Raw genomic sequence first — 27057 nt, forward strand, 5'->3', positions numbered from 1 at the left:
ACATTGACACATTGTAGCAAAAGAGTTTTCTTTTATTTAACAAATCTTACGCGAACAGAAAAAAAAACAAAACAAAAACAAGCGCGCGCGGAAAACTAGCCGGTCTATGCATTTGCTCACGTCAGCAGCGTACACCCATGGGCAAATGGTGCATGCTGAATTGACCAGTCAGAGCGCGCGCTTTACTTGGGTTATGTTATAAAACTGCTTTGATATCGCAAATACTAATACCCTCTCGATCACTATTAAGACTCAGAAAACATACGATACGTGGTACGCATGTAAAAACCGGTTTGCTTATCTTCTCTTTGGAATAAGCGCTACTGAAAACAGTGCATGTATTTCCCCCTAGGGCACCTCTCGACGATAAAGTTAGACATTTCATCCTATCCACTGATCTTCTGGGTGATAATAGTCCTGAGAAGGACTGCTGTCGGTAGTATCGACTGACTTTTTTACAACCAGAGCGGAAGTCATCGTCAAAATCAAAACATTCCCTCTTAGGACTACTCTCGCTCTGATGACCAGACCACACGCTCAGATGTTAAAGTTTGGCTCAAGAAATTAACTGTAGAACTTAGAGATTTCATTGACTCACAACTTTCCAATGTAAATTGTTTCATGTGTGGTTCATAATCTAATACTATGATTTGACGTCTCAGTTTATGTGGGAGATCATACTAATTTTTCTTGCTTTCAGCGCTTCTCAATTATGCCTGCGATAATTTGTTTTTTTCACGGACGTTTATGAGCTTCTTTAATTTTGAAAACATATCTAAAATCTCGAAGAGTGTCTTAGCCTCAAGTAATAATGATTTATGAAATTACGAAGCTTCATGACGCAATGATCTTAATCAGCACTCGAGGAAATTAACTCCGATTGAATAAGGAAAATGTTGGTTCTTCAAAGGACTGATCATGATCCCAAGTACATTCTTTCACGATGGAACGGAAATACCAGTGGCCATGCATAACGCACACATCCAGACAGTCTCCTTTGCCCTTAAATCTTCCAAGTTCATTTCTGATGAAGTATCATGATGGCGGTGGGTAGTCTGTTGTTTTTAAGTGAGATGCACTTGAAATGTGGCATTTATAAGCATTGTAAATAGCTAAGATATCTGTGAACTTCAAGGTCGGCACAAACGAGGAGACTAGTCCCTGCAACTTGTTCCCTGAGGAGTTTACACGAAGGGACTGGTCGCAGGGACTGGTGGCAGGGACTAGTCCCTTGTAGCAGGAGCCCATCACTCTACTTGTAGTGTTTATACGCGGGGACCAATTGCACAGGAATGTGGCCAAAATTGGGGAAGAACAGTATCATTCTTAAATGATGTAGCTTTCTTAAGAAACCAAAATTATCAAAATAGCAATGTAGCACTGACATAAATCAGCTCAGTACAAACTGGAGATTGTTCAGTGAAATTTGATTGACACCAAGCGTTTTGAGGAACAATACGCAGAGACTTGTCCCTAAAATTCAAACCAGTTTGAATCCGTGGGACTAGTCGCAAGGGCCAAATTTTAGTTCGTGCGACTAGATTTTGTGGCAAAAATGGCTAGTTCACACGATCGGACTTGTCCAGTGACTCGTTACAGTGACTAGGCCTGGTCACAAGTTGCTCGGCAACTTATCGGCAACTTTTGAGATTTTCGGCAACCTTTAGAATTTTGGCAACTTTTAGAATTTTCGGCAACTTAGGGCTTTTTGAGGTTCTTTGAAGCCACTTTCTTCCCGTTTTGAGCCACATTGGTCAGTTTTCGATAGACATTTATTCAATTTATTCTAAAATACAATAATTAGGCCCCCACTCCTCATGGGTTGATTTTTGTGATGCCTTAGCACGAGGTCAGTGGTATCAGGTTTCACATTTTTCAAGATGGCGGACAATTACAGTGACTATTTGTTCATCAAGTGAAATGGAAAGAACCTCTGATATTATCATTGGACTTTGACAAATAAAGATTTGATAAGAAGGAATGAGCGAATTTTTAATCTTTAACACCCAAAACAGGTACGAAAAGCAGAAATATTTTGCCAACTTTTCGGCAACTTTTTGGAAATTCAGCAAGCTTTTGGCAACTTTTTAAAAAAATAGCAACTTTTTGACAAATTTTAAACACTTTTGTCGGCAACTTTTTTGGGGAATCATCAGCAACTTGTGGCTAGGCCTATCCATTGAGCTAACAGCCTCCCGGCTAGCTCAATGGATAGAGCGCTGGACTATTGTGCGGGAGGTCGAGGGTTCGAGCCCCTGCCAGACCAACACTCAAGGTCTTAAAATAATTGAGAAGGATTTGTTACCTTTCTATAACATCAAGAAATGGTTAGACATTCTAGTCTTCTCGGATAGGGACGAATAAATGGAGGTCCAGTCTCTTGCAGGGTTGGGGTAGGAGACGTTAATTTCCCACACACGAGATTACTGAGAAGCTAGAGGTTGCTCTTGGCTACGCCTCGAGCAACCCTTACGCATCTTTCGTGCTCTCCAAACTTTCCGCGTGCTTCATATTTCGATGAACGCATGCTGACGTATGAGCCAATTGTTAAGTTTAGCATAGACCATCGAGCGTGTCCGTCTATCCACAACAGTTTTGGTTTGTTTACAGCTAAGTCTATGAAAAGCTCACGGACCAACAATAAGATTAATTTAAGCAATGGAGGACTCTTTCTGTGTTTACGCAACATCATCCAAATATGGAAAAACCTGACAGAAAACTAGTGCAAATTTCCAACCAAACGATTGATTCTTCGGGAGAGTGACTTCGATCACGACCCTTCTCCCTTCCAGTCTTCTAAATCAGGCGACACTTCTGTGTACATCTCAAATATACTTTCATTTGAATGTTAAACCATCATCTGCAGTTGTTCGGGTTTGCTTTCGACTTAATTTATGAAAGAATTACTATGAATCAAAATTAAGAACATTTAAATATATATTTAAGCAATGGAGGACTTTTACCGTGTTAACATTGCCTCAATTAAACACGATGGGGACCTGCAAATTTCGAGAAAGCTTTACAAACCCAAGAAGCGGTCAGGAGGTTTGCATAGTTCTTGAGACTTGAGTGATATTGCTAACTTTTGCCAAAAACATTTATAAACATACAGAAGGTATGATTTCATTTATTTACTGGAAATAATTATCTTAAAGTTTTCACATAACGTTAACAGTTGACCTTAAAATCAATCTAATTTAGTATATATGGAGTTCCCTTAGCCTACTCACTTGAAAATGACCTCAGAGAGGTCGAAACGTAGTGACTTCTTAGCGCTAACTTTTATTTTAAAGTCGCTTTCTAAGAAACTACTTATTACGACTTAACATAATTGCAATTAATGCCTCTAGGAATTTACTTTTGGATCTAACTGACTGACAGCAGGGTCAGGCGTAGTTTACCGGTACAAACTTTCTACATAAAAAATTGCGTTTTGTTTCCATCAAGACTTCTTAAAATAATCACGTTCCCTGATAAATCCTAGATAACTATACCAAATTTTAAATTTGACTTTCTCTCCACTGGACTATGCGATTACAGAGCCTTCTAAGGGAATCTGGAAAATTTTATCCTGACACAAACAAAATCCTTCCCCTCCACTCACCTGCGATAAAAAAAAATTAAATAAAATAAAAAAATAATAATAATAATAATAAAATGACCAGTCCTTCAGGAAGAAGGCTTTAAAAAAAGTCCACTGGTCTGATTTTCATTTCAGTTGATCTGGGAGTGGTGTTTTTAGCTTCAGGGTTTAAATTTGCCCAGTGAATTCGAGAATTACTTCCACGATGAGGATAGATCCCGTTGAGATTTGAGGAAACAGTACAAATTTGATTCAAGTAGAGGTACCACCAGCCTCCTCCTAATGTCGGTGCACAATCACGGTTAGCTGGAAGCCTGTCCCAGGTACCGAATAACTTGCCATTATGAAAGGATAGGGAATCATTAACGGTTGCAACTAAACACAAAAAAAAAGAAAGAGGAAAAAAATGCAATATATTTTAAATTCATGGATAGTAATTATTCGTAATTGTTGAGAGCCTAGCTCTGGCCCATTTTTGTGCATAATACGATGCGATTCTGCTACTTGTGGAGGTGACATTTCAGAAAACATTTTTAATTCTAGAGCATCCAGGTTACTGAATTAAATCTGATCACTAGTTTCCTATACATTCCAGGTCCTCGTGTCACGTGATTGATTCTATGCCACCGAGTTACAGGCAACTCTCAAGTAAAGGAGTTGTTCAGGGTTAGTCTCATGAGTGTGATATGCATAACCAGATATGAATCGCACTGAGATTCTCAAGGCAAACAGTCGTTTGGGAGACATTTGCTTTGAAATCAACCGGATGTAAGGGAGGTGACAGCAACTGTCATTTATGACAATGTGCATTGATTAGGAAAGAGAAAATTGACTTACATGAAATATTGCCGATGTGCAGTTTGTAATCAGCTGTCTCGTTCTCAATACCAAACCATTCATACTCTGCGTAGACAGTTTTGTCGTCAGTTATTCCCAGATCCACGCGGAGTTTGTTTTCTGTCTTGTTTTGCGTCAGGCGTTGGATCTTGTCCAGTCCGAGCCAAAATTCACGAATGAGGAAATCACCGAATCCCTTTTTATAATCATTCCAGGTGCGATTGAAATCCACGGTGTCATCCACCCTCTTCTGGATCACTGTCCATCCTCCGTCGGCTGTTGTGTGGTCACAATAGACATCAAAGACACCTGAACCATCAGGGTCGATTGTATAAACACCACTGATGGTTTGACCGCACTTGTAAAGCTCAGCACAGTTCTTAGCTGAAAAATAAAAATAATTTATATATTAACGCGGAAGAAAGTTTTTCGTTTTAAGATGCACATGCATTCTACCATCTACTATGAGAAAACAGAAAATGGAAAAGAGAACGAGTAAGGAAAAGACATCGAAGGAAAAATCATCACTTCAACTCATGAGGATTGGGATTTCATATTCTAACTGAATCGGTATCTGTTTTGTGGCAGTTTTTACAGTTAGATACAACCAGTAACGATTACAAGTCTAGTTTTCGGAAAAAAATTGTTAAAGATGAACTCTGACTAGAAAAAAAGAAACATTTCGTACACTAGCATTTTGTTTATGAGCGTCTTCCAAGAGAGAGTGAACGTCAAATTTACCATCCAACGATTACAAGAATATGCCAATGAAAAGGAATCTTACTTACCTATTCCAGATTCTCGGGTCTTGCATGTGCCATCTATCATTTGAAATGTGACTACTAAAGCCACACTGAGCATCAAATACGAACTTGATGATACAGACATGATACAAGGAAACTTCTCGCTCCGACCTTAATGCTGTAGTAGTGTGAAATACAGCACAGTTGAGAGCTGAAGAGACTTTTATTGGAAACCTAATGTAATTCAGAACATTCTAGGAAAGTAATGTTGTAAAAGGCCAGAGGAATCGTTTTACAAGTGTTCATATCAATTTTTATATTCGTAATGACATTAACTGTGCTTGTGCTTCCCACAAGTTCGATACACGTGAGAAAATTTAGAATAGCCCAGTAGTTATTGGCCATGGGTATTTTTAGATAACTTTCAAATATCAAGGAAAGCGGCATGATTTGTTTTGTCGAGTTCGGAGTTTCAGTTTTATTTGTCTTGAAACCAATCGCTTACAAGAAACAGCTGAGAAAGGAGCGTGCGACGACAAAGATTTTTTTCCGTCAGCCACACCATCAAAATGATCGTATTCTTGGTCAACCATCCTACAACACCGCAATGTTTTCCTGAGGAAGTCATTAAAAAACAAATTAAACAAGATAAATCCTTTCTGTATTGGTTTAATTCGTCAGCGTGCAGTCTTCAAGTTTGGAGAGCAACTCCAACATCTCTACTAAAGTATATATCTCAATATACGAATAGCTATAGGAGTCCATTCTTTCGAAAATTTTTCGACGTGGCTGTTTGGGCGCTCGTTTGTCGAGTTCAAATTTACGAAAAACACAATTGGCAGTAAGTCGGTACTAAATTTTTTTTCTCACGTTTGTTTCGTAATGTGGTAAGCCTTGTTTCTTATTCTTTTTTTTTGTTTTTTGTTTTTTTATTGTTTTTTTTTTTTATTTACTAAGTACTTTTTCAAGATATTCAATTCTTTTCCGACAATATTCTTCGTGTAACCTGTACCTTTAAGGAATTTTGATCAAAATGATAAGGCTGTGTCAGGCAGAGCTGTTTTTGATTAACTCCTCGACGTCATTTGCACCAACAAAGTTTTAAAACCCAATAACTTGAAAATAACATTAAAATCATTACAAGTTCTTTATTAAAACGAAAACGCTAAACGAAAAAAAAAAAATACATATGTTCCATCTCTCTCTGATATTATTCCCGCAGTGTATGTCAATTAGGTATTCCTTATCACTGGCAACTAGTACTGAGACAAATCGGTTATGTTGAGGTATTTTGCTGCTCGACTTTCTTCTCGTTATTTTTCGGCTGTCTGCATTGAGGACAGAATATGCATGAATGAAACATGCACATGAAAAAAACTCATTCATTCAGAGCTTTCGATTCTGTACTACTCGCGTTCATATCGGTATGTAAGACATTAACAAATATCGTAATTCAATGCAAAAATTCGAAACAGAGAATTTAAAATATTTTAATTTTGTCCACACGGTTTATCAGAATTATAAAGATTTGCTGTCAATTGTCTCCATCGTAAATCTTGATTTACAACTGTCAAAACAAGTTGCATTGAAAAAGTTACAAAAAATTCGACACTAAATTTCAATTTAGGGTCTTACGTATTAAAAAAAAAAAGAGCAGAAGTTGTTCACAGTATTACATCCTCGAACATTGCATAATGTGCGTCGCCATAGAAAGGTAATTACGATTTTGCGACGCCTATTCCACAAAATATCGGCTGTGTTGGGGTAAAATACAGGAATATAATGTCTTTCAACGAGCCAATAATATCTTTCATTCGTAACTTGTATTCTTTGAAGTAACGAGCAGAAATCAATTAGTTTTCCAAGCACGTATCCCAAGGTTATACTATCATTTGAAGGTGTGGCAGACAGAAAAGTCCTTTGTCCTCCCACGCTCCTTACTCAGCTGCTTCTTTAAAGTACAACTCGAGCTATAACCTTATCCTTGCCCTCAGCTGGTTTCAAGACAAATAAACCTAAAGCTTATGAGATTAAGAAATTTACAACGTCGAATGTCTGATATATCACAACTAAACCATAAGGTTAATTACGAGCACTTATGAATTGGACAAATCATGCCACTCGCCTAGAAATTTCGAAGTTATCTACAAATACTCAATCATTTCTTCTGCTTTTTTTTTTTGTATATTGTACTTGTGGCTAGCACAAGCACAGCTAAGGTGATTAGAAACCTAACAATTGATGTTAACACTCGTAAAACTTCTGTAAATAGCAAAGTAAGAATAATAATTGCATTCTGAACATTACTATGTCTGGATTGTTTTGAATTGCATAATGTTTCCAATAAAAGTTCCTTCAGTTTTTTACTGTGTTGTATTTAAGGTATTGCAGCATTTCATCGTAATGTATTTGTATCATTAAGTTCAAGTACTTTGATGCTTTGCGCGGCTTTCGTTGTTGCGTCACAAATGTTATATGAAACGCAAGCAGCCCCTATGGAGCCCAAATACAACACAGGAACACCTTTTTTTGTATATACCTGAGAGCTTCTGTTTCCTCTGTGATGCTAGAATTATTCAGCTCGTTTGTAGCTTTCAACATACCTTTCACGAATCATAAGTGTCAACATAGCAGCATTTATGAGATTTATATTTAACAGTGTCCTGTTCCAAACCTGAATGAAAATCAAGTAACGTCATTGATACCATTTGGCTCATTAAAGTACTTTTACCCAAATTTGTGATCAAAATTTGCATAAATCAACGTCGATAATCACACATTTTAGAAGCCGGTGTGATCAGAAACATTTTCTAGAGGCCACGTCTTTTTCTTATTTTTTTTTTTTTTTTTTTTTTTTTTCTCAAGAAAATTCATTCCTATAATCTCTTGGAAAACATAGTTCTATGATAGCTCAAGCTGTAATGTTGCTCATCACAGATGTTTGCAAGTAAAAATCCCTAGTTTTTGAGTTTTAAAAAACTTTGCGTGACATGGTTACTTTTTATTTATTTATTTTTTTATTTATCTTCGCCAACCGGCAAGGACACCGCAACAGCTGCAGGCCCAATAAACCACCCATCTCGCCGCGGGGGAGGACATCCATCACACAGTAATCTCGTGTGTTGGAAATTAACGTCTCCTACCCCAACCCTGCACGAGACGGGACCTCCATTTATCCGTCCCTATCCGAGAAGACTAGAATATCTAACCATCTCTTGATGTTATAGAAAGGCAGCAAATTCTTCTCAATTATTTTAAGACCTTGAGTGTTGGTTCGGCCGGGGCTCGAGCCTTCGACCTCCCGCACAATATTCCAACGCCCTATCCATTGAGCTAACCAGGAGGCGGTTAGCTCAATGGACTAACCGCTCTAAATCAACTCATTAACCGCTCTAAATCAGGCTACACCTGTTGTATTCTGTCCGTAACTACGTCTCTTTAATCACATATAAGATAACTAATAACAAACGAATTCAATCGACCTCTCTCGCTCGTCGCTCCACGTGTCATTACCTCCTCAGGTCATGTGGCCGACACAACAACACCAACTTTGGTGCTCTGACTGTTTAATTTTTTAACAAAGTTTGGCCATATGAGTTTGAGAGATATTTGCTGAAAGTGCACTTTTCAAGCAAATATCGGGATTTTATCCCTGGGATTTGATCTGAGAGCTCTCATACCCCAGGGATTAAGCTGGAACCGAACTACTCTGGATTCTTGGAGAACTCTTTGAATCTCACAATCTCTGAGAGTCTGAAAGAAATTGCTGAGATAGCACGTGTACCGCCTGCCTGGTCTCGTAGACAAACTCGTAAGCCATAAATAATTAATACTGTGACAGTGAACAAACCGAGAATCTAAGGTTTACCAGTCGTTTATTCACCTTTAAACCAATTTCATGCACAGGCTTCAGAGCGAAAAATCCAAGTAAACCACCCTTTACGAAAGGCTTTGCAGTACCTCTTAAACGTTACTTACGAGGGAGTTCAAGAAACGACAACGGCGACGCCGAGATAGATCTATAGTATTTTTTTTTTTCTCACTGTCAAAACTATCTCAAAACTAAATATGAAACACAGCGTTAAATTGGAATAAAATTATAAATAAAATCAGCCGTCGTCGCTCACGTTCTCCAGATGACGCAAGGTCTGGTCATTTTGCGTTGTTAGGGATCTTAAGCGGTTAGGACGGTAACAGCGAAGAAAACGTCCAATAAAAAGTGAATTTTTATTTATAGTCAGAATTTCGCGAATGTCTGGATGTATTGGCTCTCTCTTGCGCGCCGCACCTCCTCCTCTCCCTCACGTATGCGAGCGGGGTTACATTTGAAATTTAAACAAGTAATTCCGGGACAACGTAAGTTTTGGTAATTTCACGTTGTTGTTTGGCAGAGGACGGCTAAGAAATGAACAAAGTTTTAAAATGCACATGCTGAGCGACTATTCTGTCAGTTTCATCATTTGTTTCGCCACGTCTTCGTTGCCGTTTCCGTTGTGGTTTGCCTAAGGTCCCTGCAAAGGACGCAAAGAAATTTACAAATAAACACAACGCAAGTACAAAGACATTGTTCTGCTTATTAAACCTTTAGTTTAGCGACGATCCCATTCCTGTGGCCGTCGTGGTTTTCTTAAACTTCCTAATAAAAAGAACAAAAACCTTGTAAACAAAGATTAGTACATTACATTGGCAATATCAGAGTCATAAGCAACATACTGGAAACATCATTTGATAACTAGACAGCGCACATGATAGTTTACACACAGTTTATTTCGACTTCCGGTGTTCACGTCGCTGTTCTCCCGAAAAATTCAGAAAATTGATCAGAATGTCATTATTAATTTTTTTCGCTTCAGCGCTATTCGTCTTGAAAGCAGTATAGAACTAGGATAAGGTCAGTTTCAAATAAGGTCAGTTTTAAAGACGCAAGTCCTAGACGTTGCTATCCGAAAAGGCGAGGAAACCACCGATATGGAATCATGATCAAACCATTTCCTGAAATGTCTCGAGAACAGCAACGTCTTAACAACAAGTCTCCTGCGCGCTATTGGGTTCTTGAGAGATATTCATTAGTTGCTACGTCATTCTAATATTGCCTCTGTATTATAACGATCTTTGTTGATGACGATTTCGTAATTACTACCTAAATAAAATACTTCAAATATTCTGCCACAAAACTATAATCCTCACAACGCAGTTTTTGCGATGGTAGGTTCAATAAAATTCAAGACATGCAGCAGTAAATTCCACGAGTTAGTTCTGTTAAAGGGTGAAGCATTCTTTCTTGACCGTTTTAACCAGCGGTTACGAGACTCAGTGGAGACAGACTGAATCACTCTTTTAGTCGTGGGTCTGATTCGGCAAGTTGGACTTTCTCCTCAGTAAACGCAAATATGATGTGAAGGAGATTTAGAGCTATGCAGTGTTTTTTTGTTTTTTGTTTTTTTTTTTCTAGATTTACACTGACTTTCAAGTTTACCTGTGTTTATCTTAATGAGAGAATCGATTTCGTTTATGCTGCTTTCTGCAAGGCAGTTTTTAGGATAATGGAACATTTTATTAAAATATTCTACCCTCAAGCTCTTTAACTGGACCAGGTATGTTTTTCACCTTAATTCGTAAAAGAAAATATTTTGCAAGAAAAATTGCTACGGGATTTGTTCGAGTTATGTTGACTCTTAAGAGTAGGCTACGAAGATAATGACGGCGCACACTTCGTGAAAATGACATTTCCGACTTACGGCCTTTAGCACTAATCCGATTCGTTCGATCATTTTATAAATGAAACTTTCAATAAGACATCATCCTCTCTCACCTTACAGATTAATCACAGCTAACATATAACAATTATATAAACTATAATATGTTTAATACAATCATAGCCAGACTGTGAGGGAACATTTGATATTATTTCTTTTTAGGAGTGACGAGGTTTCGCCTTAGGATTGTGTTTGCTCATCATCTTTTGTTAGGAGCTCATTTCACTGAACTAAGATTTTACCGCAAAGGAGACGTCTTCCAAACAAGAAAAGCGAGCCCACGCTCATTTCGACTCAAAATATTATCTCAGTCGTTGTGAACAGGCTATATTGATTCAAGAGAATAAATGCGGACACTGTTTCAAATATCCTCCTTTAGGAGTATTGGGAAATTCCCGGGAAATACAGTCTTAAGTCAAATTCTTATTTTGCGTACAATATTTACTCCATGATCGGTTAAGGAAGTGGTTTGGATATAAATGCAAGGTTAAGCAGCTATAATTTCTTTAGTATAATACTGTTACATTTTACAAAATATTCAACTTTAAGGTCGGAGAAGAAATTCCATCATATCATGTTTGTATCACTGAGTTGTACTTTGTTGCTCAGAGTATCATTTTTATTCATGATTTAAATGTTATCGCCAACGCAGTTTGAATTCGTGAGACTAGTCGCAAGTACCAAACTTTCAGTCCGTGCGACTAGATTTTTGTTACAAAAATAGCTAGTTCACTCGATGAGACTTGTTCCCGCGACTTGTTACACGGACTAGTCAATTGTGTGTGCTGACCTTAACAAATGTCTTCAACGATGTCTGTGATCACGACGTCTCTACTTCTGCAAATTTCGCAATCGTATCTGTGTTGAGCACAACCAATGAGCGTGTCCGTCTATCCACCGATTGTTCAGGTTTGTCTCCAGCTAAGGGCCTGATTACATGAGCCGGGCTGGCCCGGTTAGCCGGGCTGATTTCTTTTGTTTTGGTGTTCGCCAAGGCGTGAAAACAAAAGAAATCAGCCCGGCTAACCGGGCCAGCCCGGCTCATGTAATCAGGCCCTAAGTCTTTGAAAAGCTCATGGACCAACAATTACATTGATTTAAGCAATGGAGGACTTTTTCAGGCCTACTCCAGGACCTTAAGTCGCTGTAACTTTGGGCGACTTTAGGCGATTTAAGGCGACTCAAAGAGACTTAGGCAAAATTGGCGGAAAAAAACATTGGGACTTTAGGCAATTTAAGGCAACTTAAGGCGACTTAAGGCAATTCAAAGCGATTTTATTTGACTGAAGGAATAAAATCAAAGTTAGCAACAGTCTCTCAATAAACCTTAAAAATATTTACAGAATCCCTTGCAATAACCACAATAGTCATTTTGCTTACTTTTTTATGCTCATAAGTCGCCGTAGTCTAAAATATCCAAATTTCAATCCAATTTAGCAAAAAATAATTAGAAAAAATTACCACGACAGTTATTGTTAAATTCTACGGTCAGAGCTAGTGAAAAATCCAAAATTTCTCGATCCTTTTCAGGGACCCAACCAATTTGTTGTTCTCCTGCCTCAGTTAGACAAAACACCCCAACACCATACTGAAAACCATATGCTAAGGTCCTTCGTAAAAATACTTCCTTCCCAGTCTCTCCAACTACTCTTCTAGCTGCAAAAAACTTCGAATTTGCAATTATAGAGAGTCTAGTCTTTTTGGAAGATCTTTTCCTCTGTTGATCGGATCATCAACACCTTCCAAGCATTCGCTTGTTCCTACCCTGCAGTGTTTCACCTAAAAAAAATAGTTACAGTTTCTTGTTAGCCTGGTGACAGTATTGCAGGTTTAAAAGCATTTATTGTTACCTTAACAGCTTTCCAGGAACTAATGAGCCACGACGAAATTCTCCAAGCTGATAACTGGCTCTGCATCCTCCGCCATTTAAACTCTCCCAGCAACCTTTGCGCCGCAACTTGTTTCCATGCTTAACAATTGGTTCATGCTTTAGCGTGCACTATCGAGTTATGGAGCACGCGGGAAGTTTGGAGAGCACGAAAGAAGCGTAAGAGTTGCCCGAGGCGATAGCCGAGGGCAACTCTAGCTTCTTGAGTGCTCTCCAAACTTCCCACGTGCTCCATAACTCGATAGTGCACAGCTGAAAGCATGAACCAATTGTTTTAGAACATAGCCGGTAGAATTGTGCATCAAATCCGACGGGAAAAATGGACAACAATATCAGTTGAAGCGAATCGTGACGGCGCTGATGCCTAGTCTCCTTTTCCTTTGTTTTTCTCTTTTTCTGCCTCATTTAAGAGCTCTAGCCCAAGGGAAAAGGTCGAAACATTGTCTTCGTTCTCGGACTAGTAGGCCGAGTTTCTGTTTGCATCCGTTATTGTCGCGAAATATATTATTTTTCCCGCGCTAACAATCGGCCGCTCGCGCGAAAAAAAAAATTTCTGGCGAAGCGATTTGCTGACGCTGTCAGCGTGCACTATCGGGATTTTGGGCACGCTTACAGATATTGAATTTCATGGCGTGGTTCTGCTAGCTATGTTCTAATTCGAAGTTAGGAGCGGAACAACATTAATTAGAGGGCTTCTCTCGCCAAGTACGCTCATACTATTCGCTATTACCGAAAGTTTCCTTCACTTTACCTCGGATTGTGTCACTGGTAGGATTTTCTTTCTACAATGCAGGCAGGTAACCAGTCAATAGACACAAGGTGGACTTTTTCTGTGGGTATGGATTGGGAAAGAATGCAGGCCAGAATGATAATCTACTCCACGAGGGAAAAGCACGTGCGTGGTGTTTTTATGGAAGCAGTCGCCCAGTTAAACTTTCAGGGTGAATTTTTCTGAAGCTTTTTAATGTTTTTTTTTTTCCGCACATATAAATTAATTATTTCTCTGTACACTTTTCAGCAGGCTCGCGTGCACTTTGGTCACGGGACAAAACTTATTTCTCGTGATCAAATATGACTGGTTTGCTGGTAAAAGGCCTTTCTCGGCTTAGAAGGAGTTCATGTATGTTGATCATCAAACTGACGAGGATGAAGCGTAAAAAAAGACTTTCAAAGTCTCAAGATCGATAAATATTTACGCCGTTAGTAGGTTCGTCGAGCTACAAAGTTCAATTGTTTCCAGTTGATCTTATACCACGGTGGAAGTAGCTAGTACAGATCAATGGGTTTATGCTGGAGAAATGGCCCACTTTTGTCACTCTTTTACTCTGGGTAAGTTAAGTGGGTAAAATTTAGTTTCAGTTAAGTTTAGTTTACTTTTCATAATGTTATTTTTACAGCTCAAGGTATAAGTGAGTGGCAAGATTTGAGCGCCTTTCTCCAGAATAACTTTCTATCGTTTTATCTTGATGATCCGGTACTGTACGTTTGATGTGATTCAATATTTATTATATCCTGATGACAATGGACCGGGTCAACCCTTTTATCAACTTTTTCATCATGAAATATAAGACAGAAATTTTGTTCGAATAGATAGTTGTTTTAGTAAGAAAACGGAAGAGTATACATATTCATATTTCCTACATCAGTATTGTCTTCATGTAGGAATTACCCATGCCAACACAGGGGCTAGACAGGTGCATGAATATTTTCACATGGGGTTTCTATGTATATGGAAGCCATTGCCCACCTCACGAAAACAATAATTAAACTCGTAGTCCATCGCAGGGTTACCTTCCCCCCTGCCAACCAGTACTCACATTTACACCTGGGAAAGATGAGGCATTTGAGCTTACAGTAAAATGCCCAAGAACAGAATGCAATGCTCCAACACTAAACACCAAAACTGGACTAATTCAGAGTCCAGTACACCAACCATTCAGCCACCATGCCTCCTCCTCTAATCCTTATGATCAGGGTGGGGTCAATGAGGTAAATTGGGAAGGGTGGACCCCTTCTAACATTGCGTGATCAATAGCGACTTTAGTCGACCTAAGGCGAATTAAGGTCCCAGAGTAGGCTTTTATTCCGTGTTTACACAACTTCATCTCAACATGGAAAAGCCTCACAGAAGACTAGTGAAAATTTCGAACCAAACGATTGATCCTTCGGAAGGGTGACTTTGGTCACGACCCCTCTCCCTCCCATGATCTTTTCAAATTAGGCGACGTATCTGTGTATAGCACAAATACATTTTCATTTGAATGTTAAACCATTATCTACAGTTGTTCAGATTTTTTTTCTCCTCAATCCATGAAAGACTTAGGATGAATCAAAATTAACATTTCAATTGATATTTAAGGGGGGTCCTCCACTGTTTTTTAAAATTATCACTTAAACTGTTCTTTAAGTGTCTAAAAGTAGATTCTTCGGACAGAAAAGTCTTCTCTTCCCTTAGATTTTTCGTTCTGGCCTCTCAAAAAAGGCCTTCGTGACCATTTCGAACTTCCCGCGATCGCCATTTTGATCGGCGCGCAAGGCTCTCTGGGGTAATAACGTAAAATGATTGCTCGTCCGGCACATGTTCCAGTCATCTGTTTGCAAACAAACTTAATATCAGTTCTACGATGTCTATTCTGCCGTATCAGCTTGAACCTGAATATTATTCCAATGAGGAAGGAGAGGAAGAACAGATTGATTCTGGGGAGGAAGAAGCTTTGTTACATTCTTCGAGAGTTGAAAGTCGCCGAACGGACCTGTCTTGGTGTGAATGTGAGAGATGTGGTGTGATGCTAAGTGAAGTTGAATGTGTCTCCTGAAAAGAACTTCCTTTTTTGTCACAACTGGTGGAAGGTTAGTTAATTCTGATTTGATATATCATTTAATCTCACCTTTTGTTTTCCGACGAAGTATTAGAAACATTATAAACATTTATGATCCGATTAATTGCATTATTTGCGGTAAATCCTGGTCCATGGTCTCGTGGTTGCTCGGGGCTATCCCTGAATCTTTCGCTTATTTTCTTCTAAAATGCACTTCATTACTATCACAAATTACCCGAGTAAGAAATCTCTTGTCAAAATTCGACACAGTTACTCGGACACGAGAGGATTCTTTTGAATATGAATGTAATCTTCTTTTGTTTACATAAGGTCATTTAGAAGACTAGATTTAGATGTCTTGTGGAATTTCAAACATAAACAGCAAAGGCAGGAGATACCTTCTGCTTCAACTGAATGAGGTTTGTCTCTATTATTTTAGGCTTGACATGTATCAATGAAAGCTTTCGAGCAGTTTGTTTAAACGAGGATGTGTTGTGGACAGCACTAGCAAGTCTGTACGACAGGGAAAGTACTGGTCTTCCAGACAGACAACAAGTGCCCAACAGGTATTGGCACTTTATGGTTGTTTTCATGGCAGTGAAATTTTAGTATGAAATTAAGCTAAATGCCAGTAAAATATGTTCTTTTTTTATTTCGTGTGCAACGGTTGTCGTTTATTGTTTTGATTGGAAAAAAGGTTTTCGGGGGAAGGGGTGCTTATAAGAGCTTCGGAAAAAAGGAGTGACTTATTTTATACAAAAAGATTTACATTGCTATTGATTGTTACTTTGCTTGTAGCCTGACACCAAAACCCTCATTAGGTTTTCTTTTTGTAGGGGGGGGGGGGGGGATGCTGCAGTCTGGGTTGGGATAGACTTGAGGTAACTTGAATGTGAACCAGGAGTAAGCCAGTCAATGTCCATAAAGATGTCTGGTATCATTAGCAGCAAACTTGTGTACTTCCTTCTGCGATCTTTTAAACATTGAATATATTGTTGTCTTTCAAGTCATTTCGTTATGCAGCTTATCGACAGTTTATCTGGTGGGCTCATGGGTACCTTGGCAAGAAAATTCGACGTGTCATCCCCTCGTGTGCAGTAAAAACTATCAGGTAAAATTTTTCTTCCGAAGATCGGATTTACGCTGGATATCTTCCTGGAAACGATGATGATGAATGACAGTGCCTTTGACAGTGAGCTTGAGCAAGCATGGAGGGACTTTTTCACTATTTAAAACATTCATCTTGGTAGCAAAATTTTAATCAGTTACAACACACATACAAGAATTGTTTGAAGCCAAGGATAATTTTATGGGTCATTAGCTTGTAATTCTCGAAAACTACTTTTTTCCATGAATGTAGATTTACTGGATCAACTGCTCTCCTCTATCGAACACCACAGATGAATGCAGAATGACCAGTAACACCAGCCTTGATTAAATGCCACATTGAGAAGACTAACACTCTAACAAACACTGCAGCATTTGATCAAGTGAAAGCGCCAACTATAACCACCAAAATTTAAAGTTATATAAATGGCTTATTTGATTTCTGAGATTTAAAATAATGTTCATACATCAAATGGGCTTTCTATCCAGCCCATTTCACTCTTTTTTACTGCTATTTTTGCACTCTGATTAATGATGCTTATGATGAATTTGAATTATGTATTATTTACAAGGTAAATGTGTTCATTTGGGTCAAGAAGTCTATTTTTTACATATTATAACAACACAAACAAAAAACCATTGTAATGTGGTCAATAAAATGATTGACTTTCACAATTCAAAGCGTATGTTTTTTTCCTGTAAATACTTTTAAAGCGACATTTCCAATTTTTGAAGGAGATCAAACACTGGTAATCATCAGAGAGAAGTTTTGATCCTCATAGAAATGCATGAAAACAGAACTTGCCACTTGTCAAAAAAACCAATGTTAACAAGAATCAACTTGGGGAAATATAGTTAGTTACTTGAACCGAGATAGTTGCTGTCGTGTTGCCATTTTCTCCTTCCTGCTTGGCCTTTCCTTTGGAGCCATTATACCGGACCTGTCCTTAACCCGTGCAGTAGGTTTGGTTCCTGATGCTGCCAAGTGAAATGCTGCTTGCAACATATCATCTAGGTAATCATATTTTTTTATTTTTAAAACTGGCTCGGCACCAAACTTCTTTGAAACCTTGCTCCATGACATTTTGAACCTTGGCTCCCCCTGCGACTCTCCAGTTTGGATTACAGCCTAGTAAAATTACCATTTGTCAGAGTTTGAGGGCCTCTTTGAATAAAATGTTTCAACGAGAACCATTTTGCACAAATTATAAATAATTATTATAATAATAAGTACAGTTTAGGAAAGTACAGTTTGGCATTCAATGACACCAGTGTTAAGAAATTACTCAAATGTATGCTATTTCAAGGCTTATGAAAGGGCTGTCTCAGGTATTGACTTGTTTGCACATGGATGTCATTATGTGTCAATCTTAGCTATACGGATTTATGATTCAATTAGGAACATGCAAATTTTGCGTACTTGGAGGCTTGTAAACAACTAACATAAAACATCTTACGTATATGTGCACGATCCTTCGCAGTAAAGCACTATTTAAGCAATAGTGAAAATCAGACCTGAAAAAAATTCAGGCCTGTACGGGATTCGAACCACTGACCTCTGCGATACTAGTGCAGCGCTCTACCAATTGAGCTAACAAGCCCACTGTTAGCTCAATTGGTAGAGCGCTGCACTAGTATCGCAGAGGTCAGTGGTTCGAATCCCGTACAGGCCTGAATTTTTTTCAGGTCTGATTTTCACTATTCCTTAAATAGTACTTTACTGCGAAGGATCGTGCACATATACGTTTCATAACCGCAGTTCATATATATGCATTTCATATGTTTGTTGTTTGATAAAACATCTTTTAAGAAAGAATAATTTTATTACTGAACGTAAAAAGGACATAATGGAGATTTACGATAAATGGAAGTTAGTTACAAAGGAAGGATTTAGGTAAAGTTGTCTGTTTTTAACTAGAGGCGAGTTGTTTTTGTGTTTGATTGTATTTAGTATAACTTGCCTGGAGTCGCTTTGTCTCGCGTTCTCTCTTCTCCTTCGCACGTTGATGCGCGTCCACCTTTCGGAGGTTTGTGAAAAAAAAAAAGTGTCGCAATGGCGCCAGGCTAAAGCGATTTCTTCGAATTACTTGACCCCATTAATTTTACTTCCATGAGGTAATACTCTTCCAAGCAATGCTCTTCGAAGAGCTTCGAACACAGACGTGAGTCTTTGGGCAAGGATGTCCTTCCAACAGCATGAATCCTAGCTCGTCCAGTCGCTGCATCATTCGGAAAATTGTGGAAACGAATTTTGGGATGGTTTTTCCTGTTTTTAGCTTGAATACTACCCTCAAAAGCAACGCAATGCGGCATTTTGCTACCATTTTTACCGAGGGCAAGGAAATCGAGCAACCATTTTACGTCCTCACTCCAGAGAGCCTTGCGCGCCAATGAAAATGGCGATCGCGGGACGTTCGAACTGGTCATGAAGGCCTCTTTTGAGAGGCCAAACCAATTAAAAATCTAAAGGGAGAGAAAATTTTTCTGTCCGAAAAATCTTCTTTTGAACACTTAAAGAGCATTTTAAGCGATATTTTCGAAAACAGTGAGGATCCCTTTAAGCAATGGAGGACTTTTCTGTGTTTACACAGCCTCATCTGAACACGACGGGGGCTTGCTAATTCAAGAAAGCGTTACAAACCCAAGAAGCGGTCAGGAAGCTTGAATAACTCTTGGGACTTAACTGATATTGCTAATTTTTACCACAAACGTTCATATTCATACAGAAGGCTTTTATGATTTCATTTATTTACTGCACATAATTATCTCAACATTTTCGCACTACGTCTACATTTGACCCTAAAATCTATCTAATTCAGTATGAAGTCGACTTAACGCGATTATAATTAATGTCTCTAGGAATTTACTCTTGGATCTAACTGACTGACGGAAAGGTCAGATGTAATTTATCGCCACAAACTGTCTACAAACAAAATTTTGCGTTTTGATTCCATCAAAAGTCTCCTCAAATTAATCACGTTCCGTGATAAATCCTAGATAACTATACCAAATTTTAAACTAGACTTTCCCTTCACTGCACTATGCGATTAGAGTTAACGTTAAGTCAAATAAATCAGTACAAAATGATCAATTATCGCCTGGGTGGTCGGAGGATGTTTGTTTTTTACTGCCATAACGGAAAAACTTAAGAATATGAGGGAATCTGGAAAATTTTATCCTCACAAAGACAAAAGCCTTCCCTTCCACCCACGATAAAAATATCTAGATGTCCAGTCCCTTAGGGAAAAGTCTTTTAGAAAAGTCCACTGGTCTAATTTTCATTTCAGTCGATCTGGGAGTGGTGTCAGAAGTTTTAGGATTTAAATTTCTCCAATGAATTCCATAATTACTTCCACGATGACGATTGATGCCGTTGAGATTTGAGTAAAAATTACAAATGTTATTGACGTAAAGGTACCACCAGCCACCCCCTAACGTCGGTGCACAATCATAGTCAGCTGGAGGTCTGTCCCAGGTACCAAATAACGTGCCATTATGAGAGGATAGGGAATCATTAACAGTCGCAGCTAAACACACAAGAAAAGGGAAAAAATCAATATATTTTAAATTCATATATAACAATTATTCGTAATTTTTGAGAGCCTTGCTCTGGCCCATTTTTGTGTATAAAACGATGCGATTCTGTTACTTGTGGAGGCGACATTTCAGAAACCATTTTTCAAGTCTAGATCATCAAAGTTACTGAATGAAATCTGATCACTAGTATTCTATACATCCTAAGTCCTCGTGTCACCTGATTGATTCTATAGCACCAAATCACAGCCAACTCTCAAATAGATGAGTTGTTTAGGGTTAGTATTATGAGAATGATATGCACAACCAGATATGAATCCCACTGATATTCTCAAGGCAAGCAGTCTTTTGGGAGACATGTGCTCTGAAATCAACCATATATATAGGAAGATGATAGTAACTGTCATTTATGACAATGTTCATTGATTAAGAAAGAATAAACTTACTTACATGAAATATTGCCGATGTGCAGCTTGTAATCAGCTGTCTCGTTCTCAATACCAAACCACTCATACTCTACGTGAACAGTTTTGTTGGCAGTTACTCCCAGATCCACGCGGAGTTTGTTTTCTTTATTGTTTTGCGTCAGGCGTTGGATCTTGTCCAGTCCTAGCCAAAATCCACGTATGAGGAAATCACCGAATCCCTTTTTATAGTCATTCCAGGTGCGATTGAAATCCACGGTGTCATCCACCCTCTTCTGGATCACTGTCCATCCTCCACCGGCTGTTGTCTGGTCACAATAGACATTAAAGACACCTGAACCATCAGGGTCGATTGTATAAACGCCACTTATGGTTTGACCCCTTGTGTACAGCTCAGCACAGCTCTTAGCTGTTAGTGGATTAAGAAATGAAATGTTTTTCATCGATTACGGTATCAAGGAAAGGGAATAAGCGAGGAAAAAATATATAATTGAAAATCAAGTAAAGGAAATAATGCGTTTTGTTATACTATGATAACCTTTGTATTACACTTCCTTGAATAGGAAGCCTCATAGCATATTGGCAGAATGTTATAATGGAATGAATAAATGATCGATAGTTCAGTTTTTTGACAGTTCTGAACTCATGGAGAACGCTAGAGTGCAAGTAGAGTTTTTCTTCGCGAGGAATCGTTGAATCCTAACGCCAACCAAGAAAAAACAGTCTGTCAATATGTGATGAGCCGTCGTTTTCAAGGACATGTAATCCAAGGGTTATCATTATATACCAAAGCATAGATTCTTATTCACATTTCTCGGATTCTCCATTGCTGTTTTGGTAACTTATCGAAGCTGCACGAGTTGAAGGTAACAACTGAATCATGAGTAAAAGTGCCACAATAAACAGCAAAGAAGAATTTTGTGAGGCACACATGATACGATGAAATTCCTCTTCCAACCTTTCAGTTGCAGATCTCGAAACGCATATGTAAGACAGATGGAGATTGAAGAAATTTCAATTACTCCAACCTGTATTTATATAAAATTTTTCTGAGTTGACGTAACAGGGCGTAGGAACTATGGACGTGATGAGAATATGCTAAAAACTAGTTGGACACCTTGGATAACCTTGGATAATTAATGGAATTAAAGCAGCGATTGAGATCAAAGATAAATTATATACACCTGGAGACAATGCCGGCTAAAAACACTATAGAAATAAATTTTGTACACTGATACGCTTAAAGGCCTCAGCAAACGGGTTCAACATTTGCTTCAACATCCTTTCGATTTTGTTGAATGGTAATGTTGAAAGCGTTTGCCACCCCCTTTCCACCTTGTTGAAACGTGTTGAAATGATATTGCATCGATGTTGAAGAGTTTAAAAGCCTTTAAACTTTGCTTCAATATCCGTTCAACATTTCTTTTGTTCTCTGGAATGTTCGGAATGTTGAACATACATACTACATACATACTTTATTTGAACAGCTCCCAGTTTAGGGCTCTTCCGCCGTCAATGCTAACAACTAATTACATGAATATATCATAATATGCTAAAAATAAAAATTACAGATTTAAAAATAATTATTGACTTTAGCCTTACTTTTTTACGTCAGAGGTTTTCTTAATCTCGTTTGGAAGGTTATTATACAGCTTTGCACCCCGAAAAGCAAATGATCGTTCCCTCTTTTTAATCTACAAATTGGGAGATCTCATTCACCACTGTATCTAGTGTTTCTGTCGTGAATCTTCGAACGCTGAATAAATTTTCCAGTAAGGTAGCTGGGTATCTGGTCATGAATACACTTATGGACCATTAATAAGTCGTTTGTAAGCAGTCTATCGTTCACATTGAGCCAATTTAGAGATTTAAGGCCTTCCGTGACATGGTCGTATTTCATAAGGCCTAAAACAATTCTACATGCGAAATTTTGGATTAATTGAAGTTTTTTGATGTTTTCTTTTGTCGTGTTGCTCCAAACCGTGGAGCAATAATATAACATACTAAATAATATAAAAGTGTTCATCAAGAAAACAAGAGTTTTACTGTCCAGGAGATGTTTTATCCTATTAACGCGGTTTAACATGTATGCACAGGTTGAAGCAGTTTTCGCAATGTGTTTTTTATAGTTAAGGTGACAATCGATGTGTACACCCAAGTCTTGGTAACAGAGGAAGGCTTTACTTCCTTCCCTAGCAACATTACAGGTGGTAAAGTTCATATACTTCTTGTAGGTTGCGGAACGCCAACAAAAATTGATTTTGTCTTGTCGGGGTTGATTAGCAGAGAGTGGGCACAGCACCAACTGGATATATCCCTAAGGTGTTGGTTTACAGCAGCCACAGCTTCCGAAAGCTGACTAGAAGGAAGTGCCATAAAAACTTTGGTGTCATCCACGTAACCCAGTGCTCTACAGTGTTTAGGGACCTGGAGAAGATCGTTCACGTAAAGAGTAAATAGCACGAGGCCTAAGATGGATCCCTGGGGGACCCCTGCCTTCAACGGAAGTGGCTCAAATAGGGAATCCTCTATCTTGACAACTTGTGTTCGCTGCGATAAGTAGATTAGGAACCAAGAACACGTAGCAAATGAAACACCTAATTTATGGAGTTTGTTAATTAACAGATCATGACGGATGCTGAAGCGGTGTTGAAGTCATTTGGCCTCGCTCTTTCGAATTCCGCTGTGTCTTCGATCGCCAATTCCTTCACGATGTTTTTGAAATAGCCCCTTTCATCCCTTCTTCTGATCCGTTGCCTTGTCTTTCCTCTTGGGGGTTTTTATCCTCATCATTCAAAACTTCGGAAGCTGCAAAAACCGCTGATAACGAGCGAACTTTGTTGCAAACATATGCGCGATCCATTGCCGGTTTCATTTCAAAATGGCGCCCTTGCATGTGTCTCAGGCGTGCAAAGAGCTAGGGCCTGAAACTAATTACCAGGCCACTTGCTAAGCTTTTTTGAATGAAATGTTGAAACCGTTTGCCCATCCCACCGTTCAACATCATTCAAGAACCCTTCAACAGCGTTTAACAAAATCGAGTGGATGTTAAAGCCGTTTGCTAGGGCCTTAAGGAAAAGGAGATATTATGATGAGTTTTTTGAAAATAAGATGTGCAATATAAAAAAAAAATCCGGCGAGGAATCACTGAACTTTTACATCGACGGAAAAAAAATTTAAAAGCCATATATGCATTAAAGGATTTCAACAATCGCAACAAAATTGTTAAGGAAGGCTCGTGGATGCCTATTATTATTAATGAACACTTTGCAACAGTCGGAACAGACTTGCTAATAACCTGACCACTCTATGAAAACATCACCTAGTCAGACTATGTTGATAATTGCAAATCTCCAACTTCATCCTTCTTTTCTCAACCTGTTTTACCCGGAGAATTACTGTCAGAAATATTACTTGTACGAGTGATAAATCTTATGGTTTGTAACCCCCCCCCCCCCCCCCACACCACCCAAATTATTCAAATGTTAGAATACCGTCTAGCTCCTATCCTTTCAGAGATACTTAATAAATCAATCAGATTAGGGACTTATCCATCAAAGCTCAAAATTGCTAAAATTACACCAGTATTTAAGAGTGAATAAAGGCTGATAGTTTCTAAAGAAACTGTTTGGCGCTGCGTCGGTGGGGGTAACAAAATAATTTGAATATATCAACAAAGTTGAAATGGTAAATTGGCCACCGTTACGGTTATAAAAGCTGACGTTTCGAGCGTTAGCCCTTCGTCGTAGCGATTGTGTGTGCGTGCTTTTAAAGGCAGAAAGTGGAGCTACGTGATTTACGTATTTAAGAGTGAAGATGATACTGACGCAAACAACTACAGACCTATCTCTTTTACTTTCAAACTTTAACAGAGTATTCGAGAAAATAACTTACAATAGATTGACTAGCTACATAAAGAAACACGAACTTTTGTATCCCTCGCAATACGGCTTTCGTAATGGGCATTCAACCCAACACACAATATTGGACATTGATAATGATGTACAAGCCACCATGAATCAACGATTGCTATCTTGTGGAATATTCATTGATCTCAAAAAGCCTTCGACACCGTCGATCACGACATTTAGCTCGATAAACTCAATCACTATGGCTTTCGTGGATTAATTAATGATTGGTTCTCCTCATATCTTACAAATCGCGCGCAAACAACGCAAATAAGCCATCGTATTTCAGATAAAGCTGTCGTTGGATGTAATGTTCCTCAAGGATCAATTCTTGGACCATTACTTTTTTTGCCATATGTCACTGATATCCAAAAATGCTCGAATAAACTTAAGTTTTGCCTCTTTGCAGACGACACTAACACTTTTTATGCGGACAAAAATCTGAAAGACTTTTGAAACAATAGTCAACAACAAGTTACAAAACCTTTATAACTGGTTGACAGCCAACAAACAAACTCTTGAAACAGAAAAATCCAACTTCGTAATTTTTCATCCTGACCAAAAGAGACTGGCTTACCAACCAAACTCTGCACTTTTGATAACGAAAAGAATAATCATGTTCGTCTCCAGTTTACATAAAATATCTGGGCGTTCTCATTGATCAGAATCTCTCTTGGAAATACCACATTGATTCTATTGCTACAAAAATTATTAGAAATGTTGGGCTACTTGCAAAGCTACGCCACTCTGTACCTTGACAAATGCTATCGAATATCTAGAAGTCATTAATCCACCCTTATTTAACCTATGGTCTTGCTGCCTGGGGTCAGGCATGCAAGACTTGTCTTGAAAAAATCCTTATTCTTCAGAAAAGAGCCCTTCATCTGCTACATTTCGCAGAGAGGAATGACCATGCAATTCCTTTATTTCTTAAAGCAAACGCGCTTCCGATAACTTTTCTTTATCACGAGTACGTATCAACCCTAATGCAAGATATCAATAATGATAAAGCCCCAGCAAACATACTAAATCTATTCCAGAAAGGTCTAATTTTGATTCATACCATACACGATCGTTTACTTGTGGAAAATAGTAGGTCAAAAGTTCGAGACTAGAAATACAAGACAATTCCTTCTCTCTGATCGGAATAAAGCTGTGGAATAACATACCAAGCTGTATAACGGATCTTCCAAAGAAAGCTTTCAAAAAATTCCTTGGCAAATTGCTATTTGACATCTTAGAAAAAGAATATAACTATATTCGAACCCCATGATCATTAAAAAAGCAGGTACATAGGTACACCTTCTAAGTTTCAATGTATCCTTATCCTTTTCTGTGTGACTGTGACCTTGTGACTGTGTAAATAACGACTCCTTGTCCTTAGATACAAGACGATTTATTTTATTCGGCTACTTGTCTTGCCCTGCCACAATTCGCCTTCTACCTACTTGCAGGGCAAACTATCCCACTATTATTTTATGTAGAAACAACAAAGAATAATTTTTTTTGAATAAAAATATATATATATAGAAACACCATTGCTTTATTTGCCGTACGTGATGATCTTTGAGGAGATTAGGATAACTTACTGTTTCCCAAATCCAAATTCCAATGATTTTTAAAGCTATACGCAATTATTTCAAAGGGATGTTGCACTTTCTTGTTAACGCACATTACTACTATCACAGCATAAAAAAGGACATTTACAGAAAATTAAAGTTGCGTAAATCTGCGTGAAGTTCGTTAAGTAACTTTACGCTAGTTTTATAATGCTCGTAAAGACGCGTAAAGGTAGATTAACGTAATCGGACGTAAAGCTTTCTTAAGGGTAACTTAAATCTGAAGAGCCAGATTTACGTTCAATGTAAAGTTTACGTTTAAGTTAAACTTTACTAGACCGAAGTTTGAGTTGTGGTGAAGCTAGCAAAAATGTGTCTAGACATATTAATGCTGATTTACATTTTATCTAAAGGTTGTGATAAGCAACACATTTAGCAAAACACACAAAGCTCACGTTAAATAAGCGCAAATGACGTATGGCTTATGGGATCAATCGCTTTTTACGAGCTATCAGATCAAAGATGTGGGCCGAGGATAAACCCGGAGACATCCAAGGCTCGGAAAAACTGATAAAAATAGTACCGTATCGTAAATATTTCTCTTTCTCAGTAATTCAAATCATTTTTCCATCAAGCCATTGCAGAGTGTGCTCTGTCTTCTATAAGGATACATGTATTTTGCGCTGTAAATTATACGTCAACAGAGCAGATAGAACGGCTATTTTCGATGAAACAAGATTTATTCGGCAAATTTGTAACTACTTTTGCAAATATTCAGGAATTTTCAGGAAGTCATATTGCAATGAGTCTGATAGGAACTTTTACAGTGCATAACAAGACTGAAAGCGATATTATAGAGAACTTTTAATAGTTATATAATTAGATGTTTCAATAAGGA

General features: G+C 38.3%; 2 protein-coding genes and 1 non-coding gene across 3 annotated transcripts; 1 reads left to right on the forward strand and 2 right to left on the reverse strand.

Moving 5' to 3' along the window:
• Nucleotides 1-4358: 4358 nt before the first annotated feature.
• On the reverse strand, nt 4359-5345 carry LOC148740821 (fibroleukin-like). The gene is made up of 2 exons (XM_088737908.1): nt 5209-5345; nt 4359-4804 (listed from the first exon to the last, which is right to left on the reverse strand). Exons 1-2 carry the CDS (start codon nt 5306-5308, stop codon nt 4374-4376), a joined length of 531 nt encoding a protein of 176 aa, XP_088594034.1. The 5' UTR covers nt 5309-5345; the 3' UTR covers nt 4359-4373.
• A 10086-nt stretch (nt 5346-15431) lies between these two features.
• Nucleotides 15432-16859, forward strand: LOC111345562 (uncharacterized). The gene is made up of 3 exons (XR_015996031.1): nt 15432-15657; nt 16066-16208; nt 16634-16859. It is a non-coding gene; the product is annotated as an uncharacterized LOC111345562 (transcript).
• A 2605-nt stretch (nt 16860-19464) lies between these two features.
• On the reverse strand, nt 19465-21726 carry LOC148740822 (angiopoietin-related protein 7-like). Its single transcript, XM_088732200.1, has 3 exons — nt 21502-21726; nt 20718-21101; nt 19465-20260 (listed from the first exon to the last, which is right to left on the reverse strand). Exons 1-3 carry the CDS (start codon nt 21623-21625, stop codon nt 19956-19958), a joined length of 813 nt encoding a protein of 270 aa, XP_088588326.1. The 5' UTR covers nt 21626-21726; the 3' UTR covers nt 19465-19955.
• Between the last annotated feature and the right edge of the window lie 5331 nt (nt 21727-27057).

This window comes from Stylophora pistillata, chromosome 1 (genome assembly GCF_964205215.1).
Source record: "Stylophora pistillata chromosome 1, jaStyPist1.2, whole genome shotgun sequence".
Taxonomy (NCBI): Eukaryota; Metazoa; Cnidaria; class Anthozoa; order Scleractinia; family Pocilloporidae; genus Stylophora; species Stylophora pistillata.

Excerpts from the sequence above, each read along its gene's own strand:
- LOC148740821 (XM_088737908.1), bottom strand. The coding sequence starts at position 5,308 with ATGTCTGTATCATCAAGTTCGTATTTGATGCTCAGTGTGGCTTTAGTA. Across the intron at positions 4,805-5,208 it reads GACCCGAGAATCTGGAATAG|CTAAGAACTGTGCTGAGCTT; the intron begins GTAAGTAAGATT and ends TTTATTTTTCAG.
- LOC148740822 (XM_088732200.1), bottom strand. The coding sequence starts at position 21,625 with ATGTGTGCCTCACAAAATTCTTCTTTGCTGTTTATTGTGGCACTTTTA. Across the intron at positions 21,102-21,501 it reads CAATGGAGAATCCGAGAAAT|CTAAGAGCTGTGCTGAGCTG; the intron begins GTGAATAAGAAT and ends ATCCACTAACAG. Across the intron at positions 20,261-20,717 it reads GCACATCGGCAATATTTCAT|CTGCGACTGTTAATGATTCC; the intron begins GTAAGTAAGTTT and ends TTGTGTGTTTAG.